This window comes from Papaver somniferum, chromosome 7 (assembly GCF_003573695.1).
Source record: "Papaver somniferum cultivar HN1 chromosome 7, ASM357369v1, whole genome shotgun sequence".
NCBI classification, from domain to species: domain Eukaryota; kingdom Viridiplantae; phylum Streptophyta; class Magnoliopsida; order Ranunculales; family Papaveraceae; genus Papaver; species Papaver somniferum.
In genome coordinates, this window is record NC_039364.1 from 50,214,042 (window position 1) to 50,239,662 (window position 25,621).

The 25,621-nt window shown below is 38.1% G+C and overlaps 3 protein-coding genes and 1 long non-coding RNA gene across 8 annotated transcripts; 1 reads left to right on the top strand and 3 right to left on the bottom strand.

The window, feature by feature from the left end:
• Positions 1–281: 281 nt before the first annotated feature.
• On the bottom strand, positions 282–3,623 carry LOC113297255. Of its 4 annotated transcripts, none has more exons than XR_003333409.1 (6): positions 3,381–3,623; positions 3,229–3,288; positions 2,908–3,102; positions 2,220–2,609; positions 1,238–1,551; positions 282–1,126 (listed from the first exon to the last, which is right to left on the bottom strand). It is a non-coding gene; the product is annotated as an uncharacterized LOC113297255 (long non-coding RNA). The 4 variants fall into 4 exon arrangements; XR_003333408.1 differs by having other exon boundaries at positions 1,238–1,348; positions 1,421–2,609; XR_003333410.1 differs by having other exon boundaries at positions 1,238–1,348; positions 3,381–3,621.
• Positions 3,624–6,823: 3,200 nt separating this feature from the next.
• LOC113297256 (pentatricopeptide repeat-containing protein At4g16835, mitochondrial-like) lies at positions 6,824–9,190 on the top strand. Its single transcript, XM_026545683.1, has one exon. The coding sequence runs from the start codon at positions 6,883–6,885 to the stop codon at positions 8,935–8,937; it is 2,055 nt and encodes a 684-aa protein (XP_026401468.1). The 5' UTR covers positions 6,824–6,882; the 3' UTR covers positions 8,938–9,190.
• A 2,310-nt stretch (positions 9,191–11,500) lies between these two features.
• LOC113297257 (GTP-binding protein YPTM2) lies at positions 11,501–14,373 on the bottom strand. Its single transcript, XM_026545685.1, has 8 exons — positions 14,216–14,373; positions 13,256–13,328; positions 13,034–13,081; positions 12,872–12,919; positions 12,502–12,573; positions 12,262–12,417; positions 11,979–12,082; positions 11,501–11,790 (listed from the first exon to the last, which is right to left on the bottom strand). The coding sequence occupies exons 1-8, from the start codon at positions 14,227–14,229 to the stop codon at positions 11,691–11,693; spliced, it is 615 nt and encodes a 204-aa protein (XP_026401470.1). The 5' UTR covers positions 14,230–14,373; the 3' UTR covers positions 11,501–11,690.
• Positions 14,374–20,684: 6,311 nt separating this feature from the next.
• LOC113297258 (mRNA-decapping enzyme-like protein) lies at positions 20,685–24,742 on the bottom strand. Of its 2 annotated transcripts, XM_026545686.1 has the most exons (7): positions 24,482–24,741; positions 24,300–24,390; positions 23,460–23,604; positions 22,760–22,816; positions 22,166–22,292; positions 21,395–21,907; positions 20,685–20,903 (listed from the first exon to the last, which is right to left on the bottom strand). In XM_026545686.1, exons 1-7 carry the CDS (start codon positions 24,638–24,640, stop codon positions 20,847–20,849), a joined length of 1,149 nt encoding a protein of 382 aa, XP_026401471.1. In that variant the 5' UTR covers positions 24,641–24,741; the 3' UTR covers positions 20,685–20,846. The 2 variants fall into 2 exon arrangements, with proteins under 2 accessions (XP_026401471.1, XP_026401472.1); XM_026545687.1 differs by lacking the exon at positions 22,760–22,816 and having other exon boundaries at positions 24,482–24,742.
• Between the last annotated feature and the right edge of the window lie 879 nt (positions 24,743–25,621).

Sequence of the window (25,621 nt, forward strand, 5' to 3'; positions counted from 1 at the left end):
TTATACTGATAAAAACAGATGTCAAATACAATAACATCTGAGATGTATTTTTTTCTCTCCCTAATTTTAAGGAAGGAAAAACTAGATAGTAACCCGTGCTGCACACCGGGTGATACCTTTTTGTTTGCCTGTCCATTTTTTTTTCTTATTTCAATAGTTCCGTGAATGTAATTTTGTTTGGTTGTCCCTTTTTTTTTTTTGGTTATTTTGATAGTTCAAGTAATGTCTACATAGCTCAGATTCTTTGGATCAAACTTGAAGTTAAAAACTCATCATAGTGAATAACAAATTAGTTAGGCTCTCTTAACTATCAGAATTGCCAATATCTATTAGCTAATGGAGAGTGAGATCCACCAAGTGTTAAAGTTTACAAACATAGAGTTTTCAGACATAAAGCTAATGCTCACTTGTGACATCCTCGTGAAAAATTACACTTCAAAGTACCTAAGTCAGGAAAAAAAAGGTTTTAGATATGTCAAGAAGATTAGTGTCAGAGTTTTCTTCCAGCAATTTTAGTTTCTTCCTGCACTGTTTAATTACATTCTTGTCTTCAATCTCCACTCTACAACTGATTGTCCCTTTCTGTCTTGCCAAGATAGGGCTGATATCAGGCACATTATCTCTCCATTCTGAGTGGTTCTTGCATCGCAGTTGAACCTTGTTTCAGCTGTAGCTCAAACTGCGTATAACACTTCCAACATTTTCAGTTTCTTCTTGCACTGTTTGAAAGTAATATTTTCAGAGGTTCTCACCAACAAAAAAAAAAAACATTTGAGTGAAAGTTCTCATGACTTTTTCTGATCATTTCAGTTTTCCTAAACTGGGAAGATTTCCGGTGTGCATCACTTCAGCTTTTTTCCTTTACCTTCATGAAGTTTGAAGTCTTAAACTGGCTATTGTCCTTAATAAAATTCCACCATAAGTAGGTAAGAGGAATGGTGGTAGCATCCAACATACATATACATCAGTAATCCTTTGTAATGAGGGAAATGATTGATTTCCAAGAGCATTTCTAGAAAAATTCCTACAACGACAACGAACAATTGTCCTAGAGATGGATGACGACTGAGATCACCCCAAACAGCTCATATGAGATGTTGTGCCACACCCATCGAAATATTCAACCCTGGAACATTATAAAGTATAAATCATACTACCATATATCGTATGAAAAGAAAATTTAAAACGAAAAAATACATTCAGAGTAACATAGGTGACCAAAAAGGCAGAAACACACTGTCTTTCATTCGTTTGCAGCTCTGGTTCTCAAATAAGTGAAACTTGAGCTCTCAAAGTGACCTATTTTCCAGAAGGTGACGACTCAGATATTCCAGTTTATATTCAAGACCTGTTTAAAAATACAAAAATAGTTTACGACACGTTAAAATTAACGTATAAAGAGGAAAGGAAAAGAACATACCGAAGTCCAATTTATATATAATATACGGGTAGTCACAAATGATATCCGAGGAGCCACAACCATGACTCTAGATGCTTCACCCCGTTATGGCAGGTAAAACTGGCTACGTTCCCATTATGGTCACATCCATTCTTTGGTGTTTTAGAAAAAGTTAATAATCAAAAATTAGATTAGGTACAACCCATTGCTAAAACATAATATTTTTTCTAAGATCCCTATGCAAGGAAACCCAACAAAAATGTCTACCAGTTATTTAAGTGATCATATCCTGTAAAGACGGATTTCACATCCACACACCTTGCAAGTTTAGGGAAAAACCATGAATTAACCAAAGCTAATTAACCCCTTTGTTGTCACACCCATGAAATTTGATGAGCCCATGGTCTTGATATTCTCGTCACGGTATGTAAAAGTAAGTTCTGGTGCAGGAGCAGTTTATGGTCTCTGCTTACTCATTCAAAATTTATACTAACAGCTACTTAAAGAGAAACTCTCAAGTTCACACTAAACGTTTTACTGATATAATCTAAAAGATAGGCGTGAGATTTCTGGTTGAATCCATCCAGGAATAATTAGATGTGCACCATAAGTGGAACTTTCAAACGTATGAAGCAAAAAGGAAAAGCAACTCAAACAAAATGTGCATTGCCCACTTACTAACACCAAAAAACTGGCATTCTAAATGGACCGGGGAATGCACATCACAATCACGTGCTATGTTAACAGTTTAATTATATGGTTTGCGAATAATAAATAAAAACTAATCTTTTAATGGCTATGTACAGATAAAGAGGCATACCTGAATGGGAAATGTTACCAAGTGAGGCTGCAAGAAAAAACCTCGGAAGAGAAAATGGAGAAAACTGTGACAGCAAAAAATCTTAGCAGAGGCTCCTGAATTTATGGAAGGTGCAAAATAGTACTCGGACATGCATTAGTTATAGGGTGATGATGAAGTTTCATTCTATGTTGCAATCGACATGAGTGATATTTTGGAGTTCAAGTACAATCTCTAAACACTATTTGGGTTGCTTGAGGTAAGTCATTGGTTAGTCCACCGTCTATAAAGAAACTGAACAAGAATGTAGGCACTAACAACTATCTTTAACGAACAAACTCTCGACGGCTGTTTTGCTATTAGTTTTTCATGATTTCAGCACCTACCATCTTCTCTCCATCGTTCACTGACCTACATTAGTTTTACAAAATCCGATATTAAGCAAACAATAACAAACTACAAAAAAAAGTTACGCTAAGTCATCATTTATTACCATCGTTTATAAAGAAACTGAACAGGAATGTTGGAAGTAACAACTATCTTTAATGAACGAACTCTGGAGGACTGCCTTGAGATTAGTCCATAAATACTCTCAAGAAATAAATGCAGAGTTGTGGGTTACTAATGCATTTTTTGAAGCGTAATGTAGGTGTATTTTGTAACCTATGAACTGATACCGTGTGTTAATTCTAAACCTTAGAGAGAGTACCTTGATGATTGCAGTATGCTTCAACAAATACTCAAAAAGTAAGGTTCTCGACGAATATTCATGAATTACGCTATGCACCTGCGAACACACTCAAAGTTTGAATCATGATTTTTAAGCAATTAATCTTACCTATTGAACAAACGTACTCTTGTCCATCATAATTTTAAGCACCACTTAAATAGAAAAAACCTGAATCTGCAAGAGATTAAAAACCACAATTAGTTAGCATGATGAATTCACATGGATGTTACCGTGATTGCTTATTTGATTATTCAAGGAGAACAGTAATAGAAACCAAACCACTCATGGTTGTAATCATACCATTTGGGATTGTGATTACGAAGAATCAGTTTTCAGAGGAGAGATCAAATCAAACATGGGCTGTGAAAATAAAGATATCAGTTCTGTAGATTCCAAAATCATGTAACCTAAATCTGTGAGAGATGGTTATGGTGATGGGAGAGCTGACGAACCTGTTTCCGGTGATTGTTTTTTTAATTATCCAATGAGAATAAATAGATACCAAAATTAATCAGTTTGTGATCAATCCATTGAGATTGTGATTGTGAAGAATTAATTTTGAGAAGATTGATCAAATCAAACAGGGGTTCTGAAAATTCTGAGGTTTTCTTTTTGTGCTCGTCAGTTGCATAGAGATAGTGGGGTTAAAGGTTGAGTGGCAGATGTAAAGGACTCGTGGCAAAGTACTTTAAATTTATGCGGGGCTAGAATTAATGAGAAAGCTCCATTCATTACTCAAACCACAATTGTCCCTATCATATTTTGGTGGGGTCAAAATTAATGAGAATGTAGTATTTAGATTCGGAATGATAGAGTGAGGATGTCTTATTTGTGTTGCCACATAGCAAACACACACAATAATCATTGGAGAAGCTCTTAGGTCAATTCCTATGGGAATGAACAAACTCATATCTTTATTGATCCAGGTGGATGGCCAAACTGGTTTTTCCACTATGATAAAGCATACGGTGTTAGATAACTAAGCGCGCGAGCGACAGACAAACGCTGGAGTTTGTAACTAAAGCGTCGGCGTTGGTAGGACAAGCGCTGGAGCTCAAAGCTTCAACGCGGCGCTTTAACATATGACGCTGGCGTTTGTAACAAAAACGCCAACGAGTAGTTTTTTAAAATTCAAAATTCACTTTTTACCTCTATAAATTACCATCAATTTCAAACAATTCACTCACACCAAAACTCACTTCTCTTGAATTTTCTCTTCTAAAATCTATTTCTCAATGGCTGAAAAGGCGACCACACTTTTTTGGGATGCAAAACTTGAAGATGTTGTTTCTAAGATATGTGGGAGTTTTAAAAAGATTGAAAATTGTAAGAGGGAAGTGCAAGTTTTTGAAGTTGCTCCAAGAAAATGTTCCACTAAAAGGCAAAGAAAGAGCTCCAGTTTCGAAAGTTAACAACAAAAAATTCAAACACAAAGGCGAAACTGTCAAAGCGCGCGTTGAATGGAAGATACGTCAAATGAAAATAAACAGGAGTCCAAAACTTGTACTCGATTTTTATTGAAGTTGTTTAGTACGTTTTATTATTGCCTAAATTTATATCTTGTAAAAGAATTGGCATCAATGAATGAAAATATTTAGATTTTAAAATAGAGATTTCCACTTCAGATTAAGCGAAACTTATTACAATTTAAACTTGCAAATAATATCAAACTATATTTTAATAAACCACAACAAAAACATCAAACTACATCAAATCCAGAGACATTCTCTTTGTAGAGTTCATAACATTCAAAATGCTTAAACTCTCTTCCGCTTTCTTCAGTAAACTTGGTCTGAGCGATTGTTTTATGTAAAACAGATAAACAACAAGTTCAGATATTAATGATGCAGTTGATCAGTGAGGACAAAGGTAAAATACTCACCAGTTCTTCGTTGGATAATCCAGAATAGCTACGGTGAACCATCCACAAAACTTCCGTATAATATTTGACTTCCCTAGTGATGAATGCAATTCTTAGTTCTAGGCTCTTATTGTTTCTTCTGGTTTCGGTCCGCGATGCTACAAAATGTCTCAATACTCTTTCCCAGAAATAGTCATTGTTCATTGGTCTCATCAAACGATGTATCCAACATCAAACAAGAGTAACATCTTCTTCCATTGTAAAGACCGGGAGCGGCATTCAAGTGCAGTACAAATGTGCTTGAGATGGACCATCTTTTAGAATTCTAAAACACGTTTCGTAACGAAAAGGTTTACCATGAGATTCCTCTCAATTATCAAGAGCTGTTTGGATCACTTCATCTTCAGTTACACCGATGAACTTTTCTCGATCAATTTTCATTACCAGAGCAACAAATGGCTGGACTGCAAGCCTAATAGATAGAAAACGAGCACGCAATCGACGAGCATCTCGGTTTCCTTGGTTTCCCGTCAGTGAGACGAACATTGAAAAAACGTTATCCCAAAAAGAACCGTCTTGAAATCCCATACCAGTGATTACCCTAGGAAAAAAATATGCTTTGCATATAGTTATATCATCTTCTTCAGTAAACTTGGGACCACGATTTCTAACAGACATTTCTGCAGAGTGAGAGAGATTAACAGTTTTATAAAAGAAGAAGAAGAAGAAGATGTGATGGGAAGAATGAAATTTATAGGTCGAGGAAGAAAATCGAGCCGTTGGAAATGTAGTCGTCGGCGTTGGTAGTAAAACCTCGCGACTTTCCTTCAAGCGCCCTTCTGGGAATGTCCTAAGTGTTTTTTGGTGGAGTGGGCTGATTGAAGTTGAAGGACAAATCGATTCACTATGGTATTATGTTATTTAATTTGTTGTTTGTTTTGTGTTATTACGATTATCTAAAACCATCAATATCATAAGTAATTCAAATTTTTTCTCGATTAAGCATTGCACCATCAATTTCATAAATAAAAACATACTGCATTGAACAACCACATCATACATGAGAATAAAAGAAATACATTAAATTAAAACAACTACTACATAGGCGTCAATTCTCGGCGGGTGGTGGAATTCCTAGGGCGATGTAGGGATCGTATCTGTTGAGCACCCTTAGAATGTTGAAACAAGCATGGATGTCGAAAGGAAGACCGTGGTGAGATGCTTGCCACATTGCTAGAGTTTTGGGCAACACTTCATGTTCGGCTTCACCGTTGAGCTTATTTTGGTGATTCTCTATTAGTTGGGCGACGAGCTCTAATACATTCATACTAATTACACTAAAATGATGCTGCAATCCGTGAGAATCACGCCAATGAATGTTCCCAGTTTCAGCGGTGAACATCCTGTAAACTTTCTCCCAGAAAGTCAACGTTGAATCGGCTACATTACTCATGACAGCATCTTGTGTGTGAAAAACAAAGGCTCTACGAATAGCTAAATCCTCTTGTTTAGTGAATCTAACACCACGAACTCTGGGAGACATTTTTGTAGATGATTTGAGAGTGAAGAATGTGTAGAATGTGTGAATTTGGAGTTGAAATAAGGAGTATTTATAGAACTCAAAAATTATAGCCATTAGATCACAAGAGTTTCTAGCCGTCCAGATTCAGTCGTTGGCGCTTCTATGACAAACGCGCGCTGGAGGGACAAGCTCTGGCGATTAAGTAAAGAACGCGCGCTGCCCAGGAAAGCGCCAGTGGTTTTGTCTTCAACCCCAGCGTTTGAGGCAAGCTCGCCCGGCCTATCATCAAACGCTCGCTACATCCTCCAACTCAATGAACAAACCGACAAATTTATGGGTTTGAACATCCATTTTTCATATTTGTTGAGTCCATTGTGGGATCAAAATGAACAAACTTGAACTGCTCTTAGTTTACGGCCATACAACCATACAGGTTTGTCCACGCACACATTTGGTTCGTTATTTAACTTGAAGCACGTCCAAAATCACTTAAACCATACATATCATTTCAAGACTTTCTTCGAAGGTCTTCAGCGACATATTAATTTCCTAATCTTCAAATAAATGGCCAATGTCTCTAATTACAAAAAAGACAACAGCAAACCATCTCCATTTTAGTAGATTTCTCTATCTTATCAAAACCCTAAATCTCTACCATAAGCATCACTCTACCCTCCCTTCTGAAAATCCAAATCTCCATGATGTTAATGACCCATTGCTCACAAAACCTCCCTCTTCTCTTTCACTGGGAAAACCCCATTTCGTTGTTCCCACCAATAACATGATTCCTACTCAACCCTCATCCAGAAGATCCCAATCACTGTATCCTCATGATGACATTGTGTCATCAAATAAGATGATCACTAATTATATTCGGATTGCTGATTTAGATTCAGCTCGTAAAGTTTTTGAAAACATGGCAGTTAAAACGACTGTCACGTGGAATTCGATATTGGCAGGGTATTCGAGAAAACCTGGGAAACTCAAGGAAGCTCGAGAGTTGTTTGATAAAATTCCTGAACCAGATGTTGTGTCTTTTAACACTCTGTTAGCTTGTTATATTAATAATTCTGATATTAAAACAGCATGGAATTTCTTTCATAGAATACCTGTTAAAGATTTTGCATCTTGGAACACCATGATATCGGGTTTGTCAAGGAATGGGCAAATGAACGAAGCTTTGGAACTATTTTCAATAATGCGGGAGAAAAATAGTGTTTCGTGGAGTGCCATGATTTCTGGTTATGTTGAAGCTAACGATTTGGATTCTGCATTTGATTTCTTTAATAAAGCTCCGATTAAAAGTGTCGTTGCTTGGACAGCGATGATTACTGGGTATATGAAGTCCCGAAAGATAGAATTGGCTGAAAATTTGTTTCAAGAAATGCCGGTTAGGAACTTGGTGAGTTGGAATTCCATGATTTCTGGGTACGTTGAATGTGGTAGATCAGAAGATGGTGTGAAGCTTTTCAGGAGAATGGTGGGTTTGGGTGTTAGACCAAACGAGAGGAGTTTGAGTAGTGTTTTAGTGGGGTGTAGTAATTTATCTGCATTGGGGTTGGGTAAGCAAATTCATCAATTTGTTTGCAAGTCTCCATTGTATTTTGATACAAGTGTATTAACATCTTTCCTTAGTATGTACTGTAAATGTGGGGATTTAGGAAATGCACAGAAACTTTTTCATGGGATTCGGCAGAAAGATATTGTTACTTGGAATGCCATGATCTCAGGGTATGCCCAACATGGGCTTGGTGAGAGAGCCATTGGGTTCTTTGATGAGATTAAAAATCAGGGAGTTAGGCCGGATTGGATCACTTTTGTTGCGTTGTTGTCAGCATGTAATCATGCAGGATTGGTCGATCTTGGGATTAAGCATTTTGAATCAATGAAAAGAGATTATGGGATTGAAGCTATGCCAGATCACTATACGTGTATGGTTGATCTGCTTGGAAGAGCTGGTTTCCTGCAAAAGGCCGTAGATTTGATTAGTGGAATGCCTTATGAGCCACATCCAGCCATATTCGGAACACTATTAGGGGCTTGTAGGATTCACAAGAATTTAGAGCTAGCTGAATTTGCAGCACAGAAGTTGCTAAATTTGGATCCAAATAGTGCGGCTGGTTATGTCCAGCTTGCTAATGTGTATGCAGACATGAAAAGGTGGGATCAAGTAGCTAGGGTTCGGCAGTTGATGAAGGAACATAAGGTTGTGAAAACACCTGGGTATAGTTGGATTGAGGTGAAGAATGTTGTTCATGAGTTCAGGTCCGGAGACGGGATTCACCCTGATTTGGAGTTAATACACTCGAAATTGTATGAGTTGGAGAAGAAGATGAAGCTGGCTGGGTTTGTGCCAAATCTTGAATTTGCATTACATGATGTGGGCGTGGAACAGAAGGAGATGTTACTGTCCAGGCATAGTGAGAAATTAGCAGTTGCTTTTGGACTGATAACTACAGCAAAGAGAGCTGAAATTCGGATATTTAAGAACCTCAGAATATGTGGCGATTGTCATAATGCCATAAAATACATCTCTGTGATTGAAGAGCGGGAAATATTCGTTAGAGATACTGTGAGGTTTCATCATTTCAGGAATGGAACTTGTTCATGTGGTGATTATTGGTGAGAGCTTGAAATTGTGTCTTTATATTTAGGTGATTTAACCTCCGCTAAACAGAAATTATCAGAATTATGTTCAGTCTTCTGTAGTTATTGTTTTATTATTATTATCAACGATATGGAAAGGATGGATTTGCTATATCTATAAGTGTCTCGGATCGTTCTTTGTCAATTGTCATCACTCAAGGAAAAGCACTTTGGTCAAGTCAAATGGAATGTCCATTATGTCACATATATGAGCATATTCAATTCAATTTGCACACTGGGCATCATCGGATCTTGAGTAGCGAAAGGATCTCCAATGAGCAAGGAATCATCTGTTTCCAGATTTTCGTATGCCTCATACCAAGTTCTTTCTTTGAAGAGGTAGCTACTTTCCTTTAGGCTAGTTTTCTTTCATTTCACGTAAGCCATTCCAAGAAGGCGCAGAGTGAGAAAACGTATTCTAATATATCAACCAAGTTACAGCCCTAATTTTACGAGGGAAAAAAATATTGTAAGGGAGCAATCCAGAAATTGAACTCAATCCAGGCTCTGAGGGTTGACACTTATATCCCTGCTTAATCACAAGAACGGTACTTAACTTTTTCATTTTGTTTATCAGTTACATGTAGTGTTAAAAATGTAGTATGTTCTAGAAGAAAACAAACACAATACGCAAAACTGAAAAAAATCCTGCGCGGCTATTTACCAAAAACATTCCCGATTTCTACAGGCCCTTTAAAACCTCGCGTCATTAGGTGGTACTAGAAAAGAATTAGGGACCACACTAAAAGACAAAAAAGGTCACCCAAGCGTAATAAATGGCATCCCTTAACCGAGTAAGCCGTATTGGCGAAACTACCCTTCTACAATCGGAAGTTAAGGATACAAATTAACTTCCGATTGTAGTGGTCCAATCCTCGACGTGTCAAGGCTCGATGATGGTTCGGTGGTGGTTCCACGGTGGTCAGTGCATATGGTTTGAAGTTTTTGGCCGATGAATATTCAGAGGTTATATCCTTAACTTATCATCCGATTGTAAAAAATCCAAAAAATACAAATTATGAGTTTTTTTGAAAATCGGAATATGGGGCCACTCTACATTCGGAGGTTTAGCAAACCAAATATCTCCCGATTATGGTGGTTTCAAGGCTCATGATGGCTCCAGATGCCAAGGCTCGTGGTGGTTCCAAGGTAGTCAGTGCATATGGTTTGGAGGTTGTGGCCAATGCATATTCGGAAGTTGGGTATTTTCCCTTACTTCCGATTATAACAATTCCAAAACCACCAAACATTAGTTTTTTTCGAAAATCAGAATTTTGGGCCACTCTACATTCAGAGGTTTAGCAAACCAAATATCTCCCGATTATAGTGGTTTCAAGGCTCACGGTGGCTCGAAATGCCAGGGCTCGTGGTGGTTCCAAGGTGGCCAATGCATATGGTTTGGAGTTTTTGGCCGATGAACATTCTGAGGTTATATCCTTAACTTATCATCCAATTGTAAAAATTCCAAAAAATACGAATTATGCGTTTTTTTCGAAAATCAGAATTTTGGGCCACTTTACATTCGGAGGTTTAGCAAACCAAATATCTCCCGATTATGGTGGTTCCAAGGCTCATGATGGCTCGAAATGCCAAGGCTCGTGGTGGTTCCAAGGTGGCTAATGCATATGGTTTGGAGTTTGTGGCCAAGGAATATTCGGGAGTAAAAGCTTTTACTTAGCTTCCGAATGTAACAATTCCAAAACAACCAATCATTAGTTTTTTTCGAAAATCAGAATTTTGGGCCAATACATATTCGAAAGTTTGTCAAGCCAAATATCTCCCGATTGTTACAATCGGAAGCTAAGTAAAAGCTCTTAATCCCGAATGTAAAGTGGCCACAAAATCCAAGTCATTAAGTTTTGCCTCCTTGCACCCACCTTGGAACCACCAAGAGCTTTGGAAATTCGAGTCTTGCATGCACTATAATCGGGAGTAAAAGCTTTTACTTAGCTTCCGAATCCGAATGTAACAATTACAAAATCTCCAAAGATTAGTGTTTTTCGAAATTCAGAATTTTGGGCCAATATACATTCGGGAGTTTGTCAAGCCAAATATCTCCCGATTGTTACACTTGGAAGATAAGTAAAAATTCTTACTCCCGAATGTAAAGTGGCCACAAAATCAAAACCATATGCATTGACTACCGTGGAACCACCAACGAACCACCATGGAGCCTTGGCACGTCGAGGCTTGAACCACTACAATCGGAAGTTAAATTATGTCCTTAACTCGGAAGTTAAATTATGTCCTTAACTCCCGAATGTTCATCGGCCAAAAACTCCAACCTATATGCATTGACCACCATGAAACCACCACCAAACCACCATGGAGTCTTGGAACGTCCAGGATTGAACCACTACAACCGGAAGTTAATTTGTGTCCTTAACTTCCGATTGTAGAAGGGTAGTTTCGCCAACGGCTTACTCGGTTAAGGGATGACCACTTATTATGCTTGGGTGACCTTTTTTGTCTTTTAGTGTGGCCCCTAATTCTTTTAGGATGGCCCCTAATGACGCGAGGCTTTAAAAAGAAGAGAAAAGAAAAAAACAACGCAAAGGATCAGCTTCTAGCTGAAGAACAAATAGAAAAAGAGCAATCAGGAAATGATCCCGTGAGAGAAGGAAGCTGGCTGACGAATAAGTGTGCCAGAGGGAGACTAGTTTTACAAGGATGGAGGGACAAAGATTGTCAGAGAGATAAAAAGTCGGAACTAAAGACATCTTTATCTCATCCTTAAGAAGAGGAGCAGCAACCACTATTCTGAGTCACGGGTTGTCCTCGGATCTGAACGGTTGGAGGCTTAGCGCTGTTCATAGCAGGTTGGCTTGCCATCCTGAAAAACCCCAATTTACAAATTAACGTGGGATATAAGTGATAATATACGGACTGCAAGTAGAGTGATGGCACAGTTAAACACTAATAAAGGTGGTACCCATCAACACAGCATTTGACCTTTTGTGTACTCTATAAGTAGAGCTCTCAATCTATTAGTTAACCACTAAAAACAAACAAAAGGACTACCTGTTTTTTATTTCAGCAGCCATGGCCATAAAGGCTTGCTCAACATTAGTCGCATTTTTTGCACTGGTTTCAAGGAATGGGATCCCTATCTCATCAGCAAAGGCCTGCATGACAAATTTCCCAATATTAACAAGCTTATCGGCAAACAGGAAAGGAAAGTAATAATGTAACATAAACAACATTTCAGACCCGCAATTTGTTTACAACGAAGGTTAATTGATGTGCATCTGTTATCTATAATAAGTTGACAAAGCCTTGTTTCCAACCCGTAAGAACATTTTACCTTAGCAGTTTCAGTTGACACGACTTTATTTGCGGTGAGATCACTCTTGTTCCCCACCAGAAGCTTGTTAACATTATCACTGGCATAACGATCAATCTCGTTCAACCACTGCTTCACGTTGTTAAAGCTTTCTTGGTCTGTGACATCATACACAATCTGAAAAGAAGCCACCAAAGTTAAAACACATAGAGATAAGAAATATAGCATCCAAGTGCCAAACACAGAGACAAATCTACTTACAATAATCCCATGTGCTCCGCGGTAGTAGCTGCTAGTGATTGTCCTGAAACGCTCTTGCCCAGCAGTGTCCCACTACATGGTCCAGTTAAAAAAAAAACATAAGAAGATCTCCACGGTTTACGGGAGCTACAGACAGAGGAACTCAGAATTGGGAAACAAGGATGGATCAGTCAAGAGATCATTATTAAAAAAAAAAAATCGGAAGTACTTCATTCACTTGGCATGGAAGGATGAAAGATCATTTGCAGCAGCAACCAACGGGTTGCTGTGTTTCACTACCAGGATATAACTACGTATTCACATTCCGAATATTTATAATATGCAGTACAAAATAACTAAAGCAAGCTAAGGCATAACCCCGTAAACTTACAATCTGAAGTTTAATAGTCTTTCCGTCCTGCTCCACAGTGCGTATTTTCTACAAAAAACACATGATAAATATCCAAGTCATTTTCTACAAAAAACACATGATAAATATCCAAGTCATTTTCTACAAAAAACACATTAAGATACGCAATAGCAATATTCTTACAAAGTCAACGCCAATAGTGCTGATGTAACTTTCAAGATACGAATCGTCCTGCATCATAGATGTGAAAAACAGTCAGGGCATTGATAGAGCTTGATTCCACAACGATGGAGCACAAGCCACTTTTCCAATGTAGGCAAAACAAAACCGCTCTAGAATACAGCATCAATGACATAATTAAGTCAACAACGAAATATATAACGGCAAGGAACAACATCCACTTACAGCAAATCTCAGAAGCAGGCATGATTTCCCAACACCAGAATCTCCGATGAGAAGAAGCTTGAACAGATAGTCACTGCCAAATAGATCCAGACACAGCCCATAAGTTACCCAAGTGGGAAAGCCAAATATTTAACAAAGTTCGGTAAATCAAATTCAACGGAAGTAAGGAACAGCAGAAGAAAAGGTCATTCTGGATTTAACTTTAATATTTCACTTGCGAATTAAAATAATATTTTTCTTTTAATTAGAACTCACACATCAAAATTATAATAATCTAGCCACCCTAACCAAAAACAAATAGCAAAAAAAGTTCCATGCTATAAACCTATATACCCAGTTAACTACTCTCGTTATCTACAACTGTAAGCTAATCCAATCAGGCATGCAACAGCCAACAAGGTTCATAGACCTTAGCACGATTGCTGTGTGTTTCTAGTCAAACAATAGTGTTAAAATCCAATTGTGGGCAATTACTCTTATAGCTCCTAATAACTGTTGCATGTTTCTAGTCAGTTGAAATAGATCAAGTACTCTCCATCTAGATACTACAAAGTGTGCTCATGCCAATTTGGTTTAAGACAGCAAACTCTAAATTTCCTCCATGCATCTAACCGACCGGAATAGGTGTGAAAGACACAAAAGGTTTCTTTCACAATTTTACATGCAGTGCTCAACAGAAGCAGAATTCGCTAACAATAACAAAATTTCAAATTGCTCCGATCTAACTTATTACAAGCAGATCACATCAATTTAAACAACTAAATAACAGATTCCAAGAAACATATGGATTTTACAATAGGAAGCCCTAATATGAACTAAATCAACACTCAATCGATACAAGAGAAGAAGATAGATCTACAAGATTAACAGAACTCGAAGTACAACAATTGACCAAAACAACAGAATTTTTCATATATCTTACAACTTGGAGACAAAAGTTAAACAGATATTGGAACTTACTACTCTGGGTTCATAACTTCGGGATGAATTATAAGCAGTTACAGTGATGGCGCCGGATCTCTCTACGTTCCGGCAGAATCTCAGACAATTTGAGATTACCAGAGACTCCAAAAAGAAAGGAAACAAAAGCTTTGGAAGAATTGGGATAAAACAAGTTTATATATGAACCATTAATTGGGGATAAAAAAAGGAATCGGGATATAAGAAAAGGACAAAACTGGTTCCAGATATCAATTCGGGGTCACCCCTTATCTAAGTATTTTACGTATTACCTAATCTACCCCTCAGTAATCAGGATTAGTGATTAATAATAATTAGTAAAATCTTAAGATTTTTGATAAATGATTAGTGTGTGTTTTATTTGAATTTGGGTGAGTGAGGTGAGAGTAGAAGGAGGGAAAAATATTTTTGAGTGGAATTTTTTTTTGTGAAAATGGAAGATGATTGTGAGGAGAGAATTGCAGCTGCTGAATCTTTAGCTCTACCACAACAAGGAGCTAACGATAACAACTCTCAATTGCAACTCTTTGTTAAGCCAACACCCTTGAATGATGATTTTGACGAGTATGGAGAGTTTTTCGAAGAAGCTACACAAGAAAGTAAACTTGCACAACATGCAAGCATCCCCAATACACAGGTAAAGCTGCTAGGAGGTTGAAAAATCGATTTTTTTCTTTAAACCCGCCATTTTTTCAACTGTAAAACCTCGGTGCCGGCATGGTCGTATTATGAATACCATGCCGGCATACTACGACCATGCCGGTAAAGCGATATCCCCCAATTTGAATATTGATCCGGCATAGTATTCTACCAAAAACTATGCCGGTACGCAGTTAACTTTTTTACCTACCAAGGAATATACTACGGAATATTAAACCGGCATGGGTTCATTGATAGGTTACCATGCCGGAACTGCATGAAAAACATACATGAAACATTTCCATGTAAACCCAAAAACCGTCATGGAAAATTAATAACCATCAACGTCGGAACCAGTTACCGGCGTGGTACCATAAATTTCGAGAATGCCGGCAGTGCAACCGGTGTTGTTTAGTTTCAAATTTACAATGCCGGCACCTACAAAAAAACATACAGGAATAAATGTTTTCCAGAGCTAAATACCGGCATTACATATCAATTAATTGGAATGCCGGTAGCGTGTACTGGCTTGGGACAATAAATTACGACAGTGCCGACACCTTGTTTTCCGGCGATGTTGTCTAATGAATAATGTATGCCGGAATATGTTTCAAATTTGGTCTTCAGTTTTGGCTAAGTTCGACAATGCCGGAACATTGGTCGAGCATGCCGGTACTTGTTTCCGGCATAGTGTTTTAATTTCGTTTGGAACTAATTTTCGTTCGATCTTTAGGTGGTGACATATATTGATTCAACAAATGCAAAGCCGCTTTATCGGGATACGTCAGAATACTATAAAATACCTCCGGTATGTGACCAAAGAATACTTTACTAATGGATTGCTAGTAATGAACCTTCTAATGAATGTGAAATTGATCTTATGTAGGGAATAATAGATCGAAATGAAGCAATCGCTTGGGCTAAAGAGACGGCTCTTAAGAACATGTGTGTGTTGGTGAGGAATACCGAACGTTCAAATATGCGTTTTGAGATGGCTTGCGAGAGAAGTGGGAAATACAAGGAAAAGAATAGCCACAAGAGAAAGGATTATGTATATCCAAAGAAGACTAATAGGGTATACAAGACTTGTACGAGGAAGAATGATTGCCCGTTTAAGCTTGTTTTCCGTTTAAATGACATGAACAATTGGGATTGTGAGGTTTTGTGTGGCTGTCATAACCACCGGGATCCGAAAGATTCTGTTGGTCACTCCCTAGTTGCGAAGCTGAAACCTCATGAGTTCGAGGATGTAAAGAGATTGACCAAAGCACTTATCAAACCGAGACAAATTCACAGAGGATTCAAGGAAAAGGATGAGTCCAACATGTCTTCTCTACGTACAATTTATAGCGCACAAGCAACTATTAGAAGGGTGGAATGAGAAGGGAGGTCCGTTATGCAAGAATTTGAGAAGATGGCTTGGGATTAAAACTACACGCGTATCATTAAAAGAGGGACGGACGAGAAGCCCCTTCAAATATTCATTTCGCATCCTTTGCTTTCACAATTGGAAAATACATGTTGTGGTGTTCTTATGATGGATTGTACCTACAAGACAAACAAATACAATATGTCGTTGTTCAACATCGTGGGGCAAACCTCAGACAAGGTAACATTCACATTGGCTTGGTGTTTAATGGGAAACGAGAGGGACTATAATTATCATTGGGCATTACGAAAATTGAAATTATTCTTTCGGGAAAATCAACTTCCGAGGGTGATCGTAACCGATCAAGATGATGCATTAATGAAAGCAATATCCTACGTCTTCCCGGACGCACAAAATTTCCTATGTACATATCATATACGTCAAAATATCATAAAAACTTGCCATGCCTTATTTGAACCCACTAAGGCGGATATTAAGAAGAGAATGATTATTCAACTAGAGGAAGATGTTCGAAAGAACAAACTATCCCCCGAAGAAGAAGAAGATGAGAGAGGCAAGATAAAGGAGCGAGTGGACAAAGAACATGCGGAAAATCATAAAAAGTGGTTGGAATTTCTAAGAGATTGGGAGAAAGTTTATTGGTCTCTTACCGAGGTTATGTACGAAAAGAGATTGGAGAAGTTTATTGTCGATTGGAACGAAGTTTATCCGACTGCCGTCTGGTATTGTCGGACTCAATGGTTGGATAAGTTCAAGGAAAAATTTGTGCGTGCATGGACAAACCGGTATAGACACTTCAAGACTGAAGCAACTAGTGCAACGGAGTCCTCTCGTGGGAGATTTAAAGATCTCATCCAGTCCGGTCAAGGAAATGTGGTTACGGTCACCGAGGCAATGAAGCAATACTTTAAGGCTGATATCAATAGGATCAAGGTGGATTTTGAGAAAAGCTCAATGGAAAGGATGACTCAATTTCTTCGTTATCGTAAGTTTCTCCACGAGTGCTTGTATCCAAATAGTGTTTTCGGTTCCGGAGCTTCACCCCAAATTCTACCACGTTCAAGGTTAGGTATCATGTCATTAATATGAGGAAGGTGGGAACCTTTAACTTTCACTTTTACATTGCCCTTCTTGCCATTGCCTTGTGTTGGTTGTTGACTTGGCCCACCAACTTCGCTTTGGCTTGCTAATTGACTTGGAGGAACCACATTATCTTCCACCTCACTTTCCTCTTCATCTTGCTCATCGTGATCACGGATTACAGCTCAACTACGGTCACCACCACTCTCCCAAATTATCCCTCTTGTCTCAGCCCCCAAACGCTTTTTACGACCTTCATCTTTCCCTCGAGGAGGGAGAGATTGAGGAGTATCAAGACCGTCCTTCCTCCTTCTCTTAGTGACAGCATCTTTAGTTTTTCTTTTGTTAGCCTCCTTGGCTTTTGACCTATATCATAAAATCACACGAAATGAATGTGAGGCAACTCACTTTCAGTTTTTCCACCGGCATTGACTTACAGAAACAAAGCATGTCGGTTGTCTGTTCCGGCATTAAACAATGACTGTCGACAATGTCGGTAATCATATGTAATTCTCCTGTATGTTTTTAGTCCACTACCGGCATTCTCGAAATAAATCAATTCCATGCGGTAACCTGGTGCCGGCATTCAAATCAACCTAAAAATGCATGCTGGTACTGGTGATAAATTCATAAACTCTCCTGTATGGTTTAAGCCCACTACCGGCATGCTCGAATTTTCACAAAAAAAATGCTGGTACTATAAACCGGCATACAATGGAACCAAATGTCTATGCCGGTACTGGTGACAAATTCATAAACTCTCCTGTATGTTTTTAGACCACTACCGGCATACACGAATAGTTATAAATGACTACCGGTACCAAGAACCGGCAGGGAATTCGACCCAAATTCTATGCCGGTATCTAAAATTCAGTTTCTGGTGAACCTGCGGAGTGAAACCGGCATTGCATTCATCCTAGATTGAATGCCGGAAGGTAAAACCGGCACCGTATTCATACATATTTCAGTGTCGGTAATCACTGAAACTCAACTGTTTCAGTTAGGGTTTGCGATTCTAACCTAAACCCATTGCTATAAATCGATTAAAACACTCATAAAGTAGTTTAAAATCACTTACCTTCTCACAGAAGCCATGGTTGCGAGAGGTTGATTGTCTGAATCCGCTGCTTGTTCTTCTTCTTGCTCTTGAGCAATCTTAGCAATTCTTTGTTCTTGTTTTTGTTGAACAATCGATTTTGAGTTCGATTGGGCATTCGTTTTCTTTCGTGGAGGCATTGTTTATGATTCGGTAGGTTAATCGACGAAGAAATTTTTGAATCGACGAAGAACGGATGAAGAACGAAGAATTTTTTTTCTTCCAAAAACCCTAGGTCAGTGCCGGAACTGATGTGAAATGGGGGATATTTGATTTGGTTTTTGATTTTAAGTGTTAGTAGAAAGGGTATAATGGTCTTTTTATAATGTTTTTAATTAATCAAAGGGTATTTTAATATTTTCATACCCATAAATCACCCCTTAGCACACAACATGGGTTGGGGAAAGTAATCAATATCCCCGATTCCCTTTTTTATCCCCAATTAATTGTTCTTATATATTAAGAATGGAGATCAAACGAAGAGATTCACTTACTTTGCATAAAAGGATTACACAATTACGTTTCTATCCCTCATGGATCTCGTGGAATTACGTACGATATACGTCTTTTTGTTGTATAGCGGAGGAAAGTGGAGGGAAATGGACGAAAGCCGGTGCTTAAACGTTTCTCCACGTGTACTGCATTTAGTGGTTTGACCCAATGATTGTATTTCTAGATGGTAGAAGCAAAATCGAGGGTGGCCAATCTCAAAGAAAAAGGGAGTGGTGGTGGATGGAGCTGTAGATACGTACTCCCTCCGTCTCAAAATAATAGGCTGATTTCATGTGTAATTTGTACATGAAAATAGCCTCTTTTTTTTTTTCTTGAAAGGGAGGTAGTAATAAGAAGTGTTTCTAAGTTCTAAAGAAGGTTCCCACTCCTAGTTAGCAATTCGGGATTCGGCAAACGTACGGAACGGCAAACGTACGAGTATTATACGGTTTTGTAAAATCCAGATTCGGTCCAAAATTCGGTCAACAGGACGTGATTCGTCAGTAATTCGGAACGGCATACGTACGTGTATAATTCGATTTATAAATGTGAGTTCGGCTCTGAAAATTCGGTATCTATATATAACAAATAATTTGTATTTATAAGGTCATAGACCAATTTTTATGCATATGTTTGAGTTATTTAAAGAAAAAATAAACTTAATATGATGATATCAATAATATATACAACATTAGTTATCCAAGAGGACGTCGTATGGTGGTTTAGATGCTTGGTTAGTGAGTTTGAGATCTCTCTCACCTTCACCTTCAAATCTCTTCAGTCGTTTTTGTTTCATAAAAATTATAACACGTCTAATATTCGGTCGTGTATGCTCGGAAGGCAGTAAAGCCCAAAAAGTGGAGTCTTTGAAAAGTAAAAGCTAAAGAATTTATGGCGAATTAAGCGGACGTATCATTCGGAATACGTAAAATTCGTGAACGGTTCGCGAATAATCCGGGAATGCCACATAATACGCGACTTGGGTTCGGAGTTGCAAACGTACGCGAATAAGACGGTAAAATTCGTGATACGGAAAAATTCGCGAATGATTCGCGAATCATTCGCGAACTTACTAACTAGGTTCCCACTGTCCATGATACTTGCAAAACGCACTTTAATCATTAGATAATTACTTTTTAAGTTTGAATATATTTTATGATAAGCAATTCATACTAGACTCAGATGAGCAACCACGTAATAATATGATGGAAGTAATACTGGAGTCGGGGTTACCTGAAAATTCTGCAGGAGGGGTTGGCCGCCCTCATGTTATCCAAGTGGACCAAGTTATTCAAGACATGTCGAGTTTACATTTAAACTCTCTCTCTTTCCGATTGGCATAATCGGAAACTGGTAGACGGAAGAGTGATCTGGAATTCCAAATGATTCTTGCCTCGTCTTTCATCGAATCCTATATATCTTTCTTCTTCTATATAACTTGTCGATTGCCCCCTACTGCAATTTTCTAAGGTTTCGTGAACAAATATAATATATACCAGTGTTTTTAAACAGGCATCAATTTATCATGGACAGTGGGAAAAACATGTTGTAGATCACATAATTGCAAGTATCAGAAGACTACAACACATAATTGCAGCAGCGGACTCATTGGCTAAAGAAGCAAGGATCAAAAGACTACAACACATTTCAAAACACTTAAACCGGGTGAAAAAAGAAAGCACTACCACTAATATTTTTGATAAAAATGAAATTGTAGATCTTTTGTACTATGTTTCTTAGTTAATATATTTTGTCTTCTCATCAAAAAAAAATAAAAAAAAAATCACATAATTGCATTTAACTTAAATTAAGTATTTACCAAGGTCATAGACAAATTGCATACCTGATAGAAACTATACAAATTCACCTGATTAATTAACTACATTATGGACAGTAAGTAGTAGACCTCATTTACAACCTAAAATTTAGACTAGTCATGTATTACGCATATTCAGAAGTTCTTGGTAGAACATATCAATGAACTGGTCCTTCTGCAAAACAAAAAAACAAAAAGGACAGCAAACAGAACATGTCAGGAATATGTTTATAAGAGTTTTTCTAAGACTGGATCAAAAACGATTAAAGTAAGAAAAATACATTCTAAAAGTAAGGTGGTAATGATTAAAATCCTAGGCTATTACGATGCAAGTTATGGTGAAGAAACATCATTTTGGTATCGTGAAGTGGATTACAAAAGGCAGTTGTCATGTGGTGAAGTGGTGACAGGTAGGATAATAGTGGTCAGCAGAGAACAAGAGCAAAGAGCAGGAACTAATACAGAAGCAGTTCTCCACGTGTCCAACTGTAAAATCTCCTGTTTCTGGAGTAGCTTCTTTAATAATAGAAGTCAAGTCGAATTGTCCATCCATTCTAACTTTTTATTTATTTGGTACTAGCAGCAGCAATATTTGTCTATGAACCTCATTATGGATATTAAAGATATAACTAACAAGAAAGTTAATGAAGACGACAAATTACAAACCTGAATAACCCTCAGAAGTGCATCGTGAACTTTTTCTCGGGTAAATTCTGGCCTATATGTTGGACCAGGACCAGAAGCAGGAGTGAGCGAAGGTGGTGGATTGGGTGGAGGAAAGGGTTGTAACATTGGAGTACCATATGGTCGTTGAGGACCCACCGGCGGATGAAGAGGAGGAGGAGGAGGTGGAAGAGAAGGAGCAGTAGGTATACACAAAGATGTTGTCGGTATCATCAATGGCGACGAGTATGGAGAAGGTGTGAAAAATGTAATGGGTTTTACTAGATTCGTGAGACGGCTGTTGTTGCTGTTGTTTCTGCTACTAGATTCAAGGGAATCAAGAATAGGTAAAAGAGGAGCAGAAGAAGCTGGTAAAACAGGAGATGGTAATTGCTGGGCTGGTGGGGGAGAGGGTGCACTAATTGGTTCATTGGAAGAAGAAAGAGAAGATGGCAGAGATTGGTCAGGTCGTCCATGAGCTGCTGTGCTTGAAGCATTCCCTAAATTCAGAGCCACCTGATGAAACATGAGCAAATAAATGTTTACATGGCTGGTGAATGTCGAAGACATAACAGTATAACCTAAATGCGGAGAAACGGAACGGAGTACAAACAAACCACACCGCTTCACCAGCATAAGTTTGTATTTGGAATAAAACTAAAAGATCTAATCGAAGGCACAAGACACCAAGAATGATATTTAAATCGACGAATAGATATTAATAAAAATTATAGGAAACAAATAACCTTTGGTGAAGAGAGCTTGGACTCGTACATGGAAGAAGTTAAAGAAGGGAGAATCATCAGGAACATTTGTGACAGTAGTGCCAGCTGTAGACGATGGCTCCAATGGGCCTTCCATCACCGCCATGGTTGGGACTGCTTCCAGTTCCTCAAATTCACTGAAGAGAAGCACATTTATAAAAAAAAATCAGGAGTCAACATAATAAGTATAGATTCTCCTTTATGATGTCGTCGCATAGTAAGAGACATTTTTTTATCTTGATTAAATGTGCACAAGGCTATTTGTAGGCCTTCGCACACTTTAGAAACAGTGACTAGCTCACTCATCTTATTAGTTTAGCAACATTTATCAAAGCACCTGAAGATCACAACAAGGAGTATTTAAATCCCATCTCATGCGCAAACCATTCTTGGTATCTGTCAACAGAATAAGCTAATCTACGAATTTGGAAGATGCAATAAATATATCACAACCATTCACCACATAAAATTATCAACCATAGCAGCAAAAATGTATCAATCATAATGTAGTAACCTTGCAGTTTTAATTTCGTATAAAGCACATTCAAGAAGAAGTTTATCTCCAGAGAGACATTATAAGAAACACAAGGCTCTGAAACGGTACCTTTTAATTGAAGAAATTTTTGGCTTTTGAGGAACCTTAGAGCATGCATTAAATATCCTGAAGATAAAAGACACAAATTTAAACCAAGTAACATCATCAACATTGTTTCTCCGATCCAGAGATACTGACACAATTCATGGCTGTTCACAATAACTTTAGAGAATTGAACAAAACGTTTGGCAGGAAAAGATTTAACAAGAGGTCCTCCATCTACATTATTGTCAACCAGAGATTGTTATGTATCCAATGGGTTCAACAGACAGATATGGTGGTCAAATTTAGTGCGGTATGGTGGTGAAAGTAAAGTCTAACTTTAGTTCGATATGGTGGGAAAACTGAAGTCTAATCTTAGTGAACTGCTAACACATAGCTGCAAGCCTTGTTTTCGAAGTGATGCTTAAGGTGTAAACAACATGTAAATTTTCAGTGATGACAGTGAAACGTTCCAATATACATTTATGAACAAGCATAAACATGAACGTTTTTTCTATGAGAAAAAGGCCTTTTAGTGTTTTATTTTTGGTTATTAATTTGTTATCCAAGCAAAAAAATATATGGAAAAGACAAGGCACTTGAAATGTGCAGAAGTATCAAAATTCCTTCATTTGGCTATGAAGACATAAACTGCAGGAAAAGGAAAAGCTATTGCAATCATAACATATAACTTGTCTTGGAGGCAATAGTTTATGAGGTAGCATACCTGCCAAACAAATTTGCAACGTCTTCACACTCCCTTGAATTATAAAACCAAATACCATTTACTTCTTGCGCCAAATTCCGGTACAAGAGGTATGGAACCTGAACCTCATACTCAAACTCTCCAAGTAAATCCTCTACCAAATTTTCTGTTTACACAAGAAAAATTCTGATTTTCAGATCAGAACCAAAACTTTTGAATCAAGCAGAGAACGTTACATAAAAGGTTTAAGAGCTCCTGAACAGAACATGCACAAATGAGCAAATCCGAGTTAGTAACAAGGCCTTAATGGTAAAGATCCTAAGAGATACGTTTAGAATGGGTAACTTCAAGGTCTCAGTAGAATTAGGCAAAAACACGTGTACATTTTAGAATTTGTATAGGGAATTTAGGAATTTATGCACATAGATAGTCCATATGGAATATAAACGCCATGCAAAGTTGATTTGCACATCCTATAATAGATCTATCCGAATTCTGAAGACATTCATAATGAGATGTTAGAGGATCATTAATAAACTCCGAAAAATCAAAGCTATGCAACCTCTCCAGTTTATTAACATGTTTCTCTTAAACTTTCGCAATATATATAGTGTGATCTGACTACTAACACAAGCTTTGGTTTCCCCTTTTACCACCTTCGTTATTGCAATACATGAGTCGAGCCATGTTGGGAACGCAGTGTTTTTCTTAATCAGTAGAATGATTGTTGAGGTCCATAAAACCCAATTTGAAAGCTATAAACTAGTCTAACTACTTTGCTATACTTTATCAAAAACTATCAACAATTGAGACAATATCAAATCTAATCAGTTAACTAGAAAAGGAATAGCAGATAAGAACCTGTACTACGCCTGTTCATCACAATGAACTGGAAGCGAGGCTGAGCGTTCCTCTTGACAACAAAGGGAGATCCTTCCACATCCTTTCGACTCTGCATTTACCATACAAATGTAATTAAATCAAAAGGTTAATAACAAACAGAAAGCTGAGATCATAAGAAAAAGTAAATTGTTTATACGAACCCACCGACTAAGTTCGACATTAAATTTGTAGAAAGTAACGTGAGCTGCAGTGATTAAGATCTCTTCAACATATGGATCGATTCGTTGAAGAACTGTGAGATTGAGAAGTTTGGTGCTTTGTTGATCTAGATTTGGGAGCAATTTCCCACCCTGAGTCATTTTTCTTTTTCGTTTTTTCTAGTCTAACAAAAGTTAAAAGTTAAAACCCTAAATTTTGTCCGAGGAGCGAGAAGCTTCATGAGGTTTTTCTACCTGGTGCAAGAGACATATGATTTTTCTTCGACAATTACGAAAATGCCCTAATGCTTTCTTTTCTTTCTTTAAAACTGTTTACATTTTTTTTTTCTTTTGTTTTGTTTTCTTTAAAACTATTTACAATTTTTATTTATTTAAGAGTTTATTCTTAACTAAGGAGTGGGTTGGTAACCTCGCAATCACACCTTTTCGAATGACAAAGTCCGACGATGTAGAAAATAAAATTTCTATTCGTAAAATTTATGGCCGGTTACGCAATATCTTAATTTGTTCAGAAAAATCATCATGTTCTTTCCAAGCTCGCCAAAGACGGAGAAAGCCAAAACACACAAACCATACCCCTGAGCATGACTTCACTTATCCAAATACTTTATACGTTTACGAGTGACAGCATTAGAGATAGTGTAATGACCCGTCCCTCAATCGATATTGTCCCAACTTAACCACTGCGGTTATCCAGCAGTGTGGGGTTTTCAACGGGCACCGCTGCTGTCATCCGACAACAACTTCCCGGGAGGTCGCCCATTCCCGGATTGCTCCCGCCTGAACACGCTTAACTGCAGAGCTTTCTGCCAACTCTGGAGCCAACTGTGCTGAAAAGGCCTCGGTGTTAGGAAAGGACAAACCATTACTTATATTCCATTCAGCCAACCACTGCCGAATATCGGGGTATTACAATACCACCACCTTAAATTGGAGTCGTCCTCGACTCCGGAATATATACAAACCCAGATCTCTGACGTTCCCTTCCCCTCATGAGAAGCACCTGGACCAACAACGTCTAGCGTACCCTCTCACCCTCGGCAGGTGAACCGTCGTCGGCTCTGGTACCATTTGTAATGACCCGTCCCTCAACCGATACTGTCTCAACTTAGCCACTGCGGT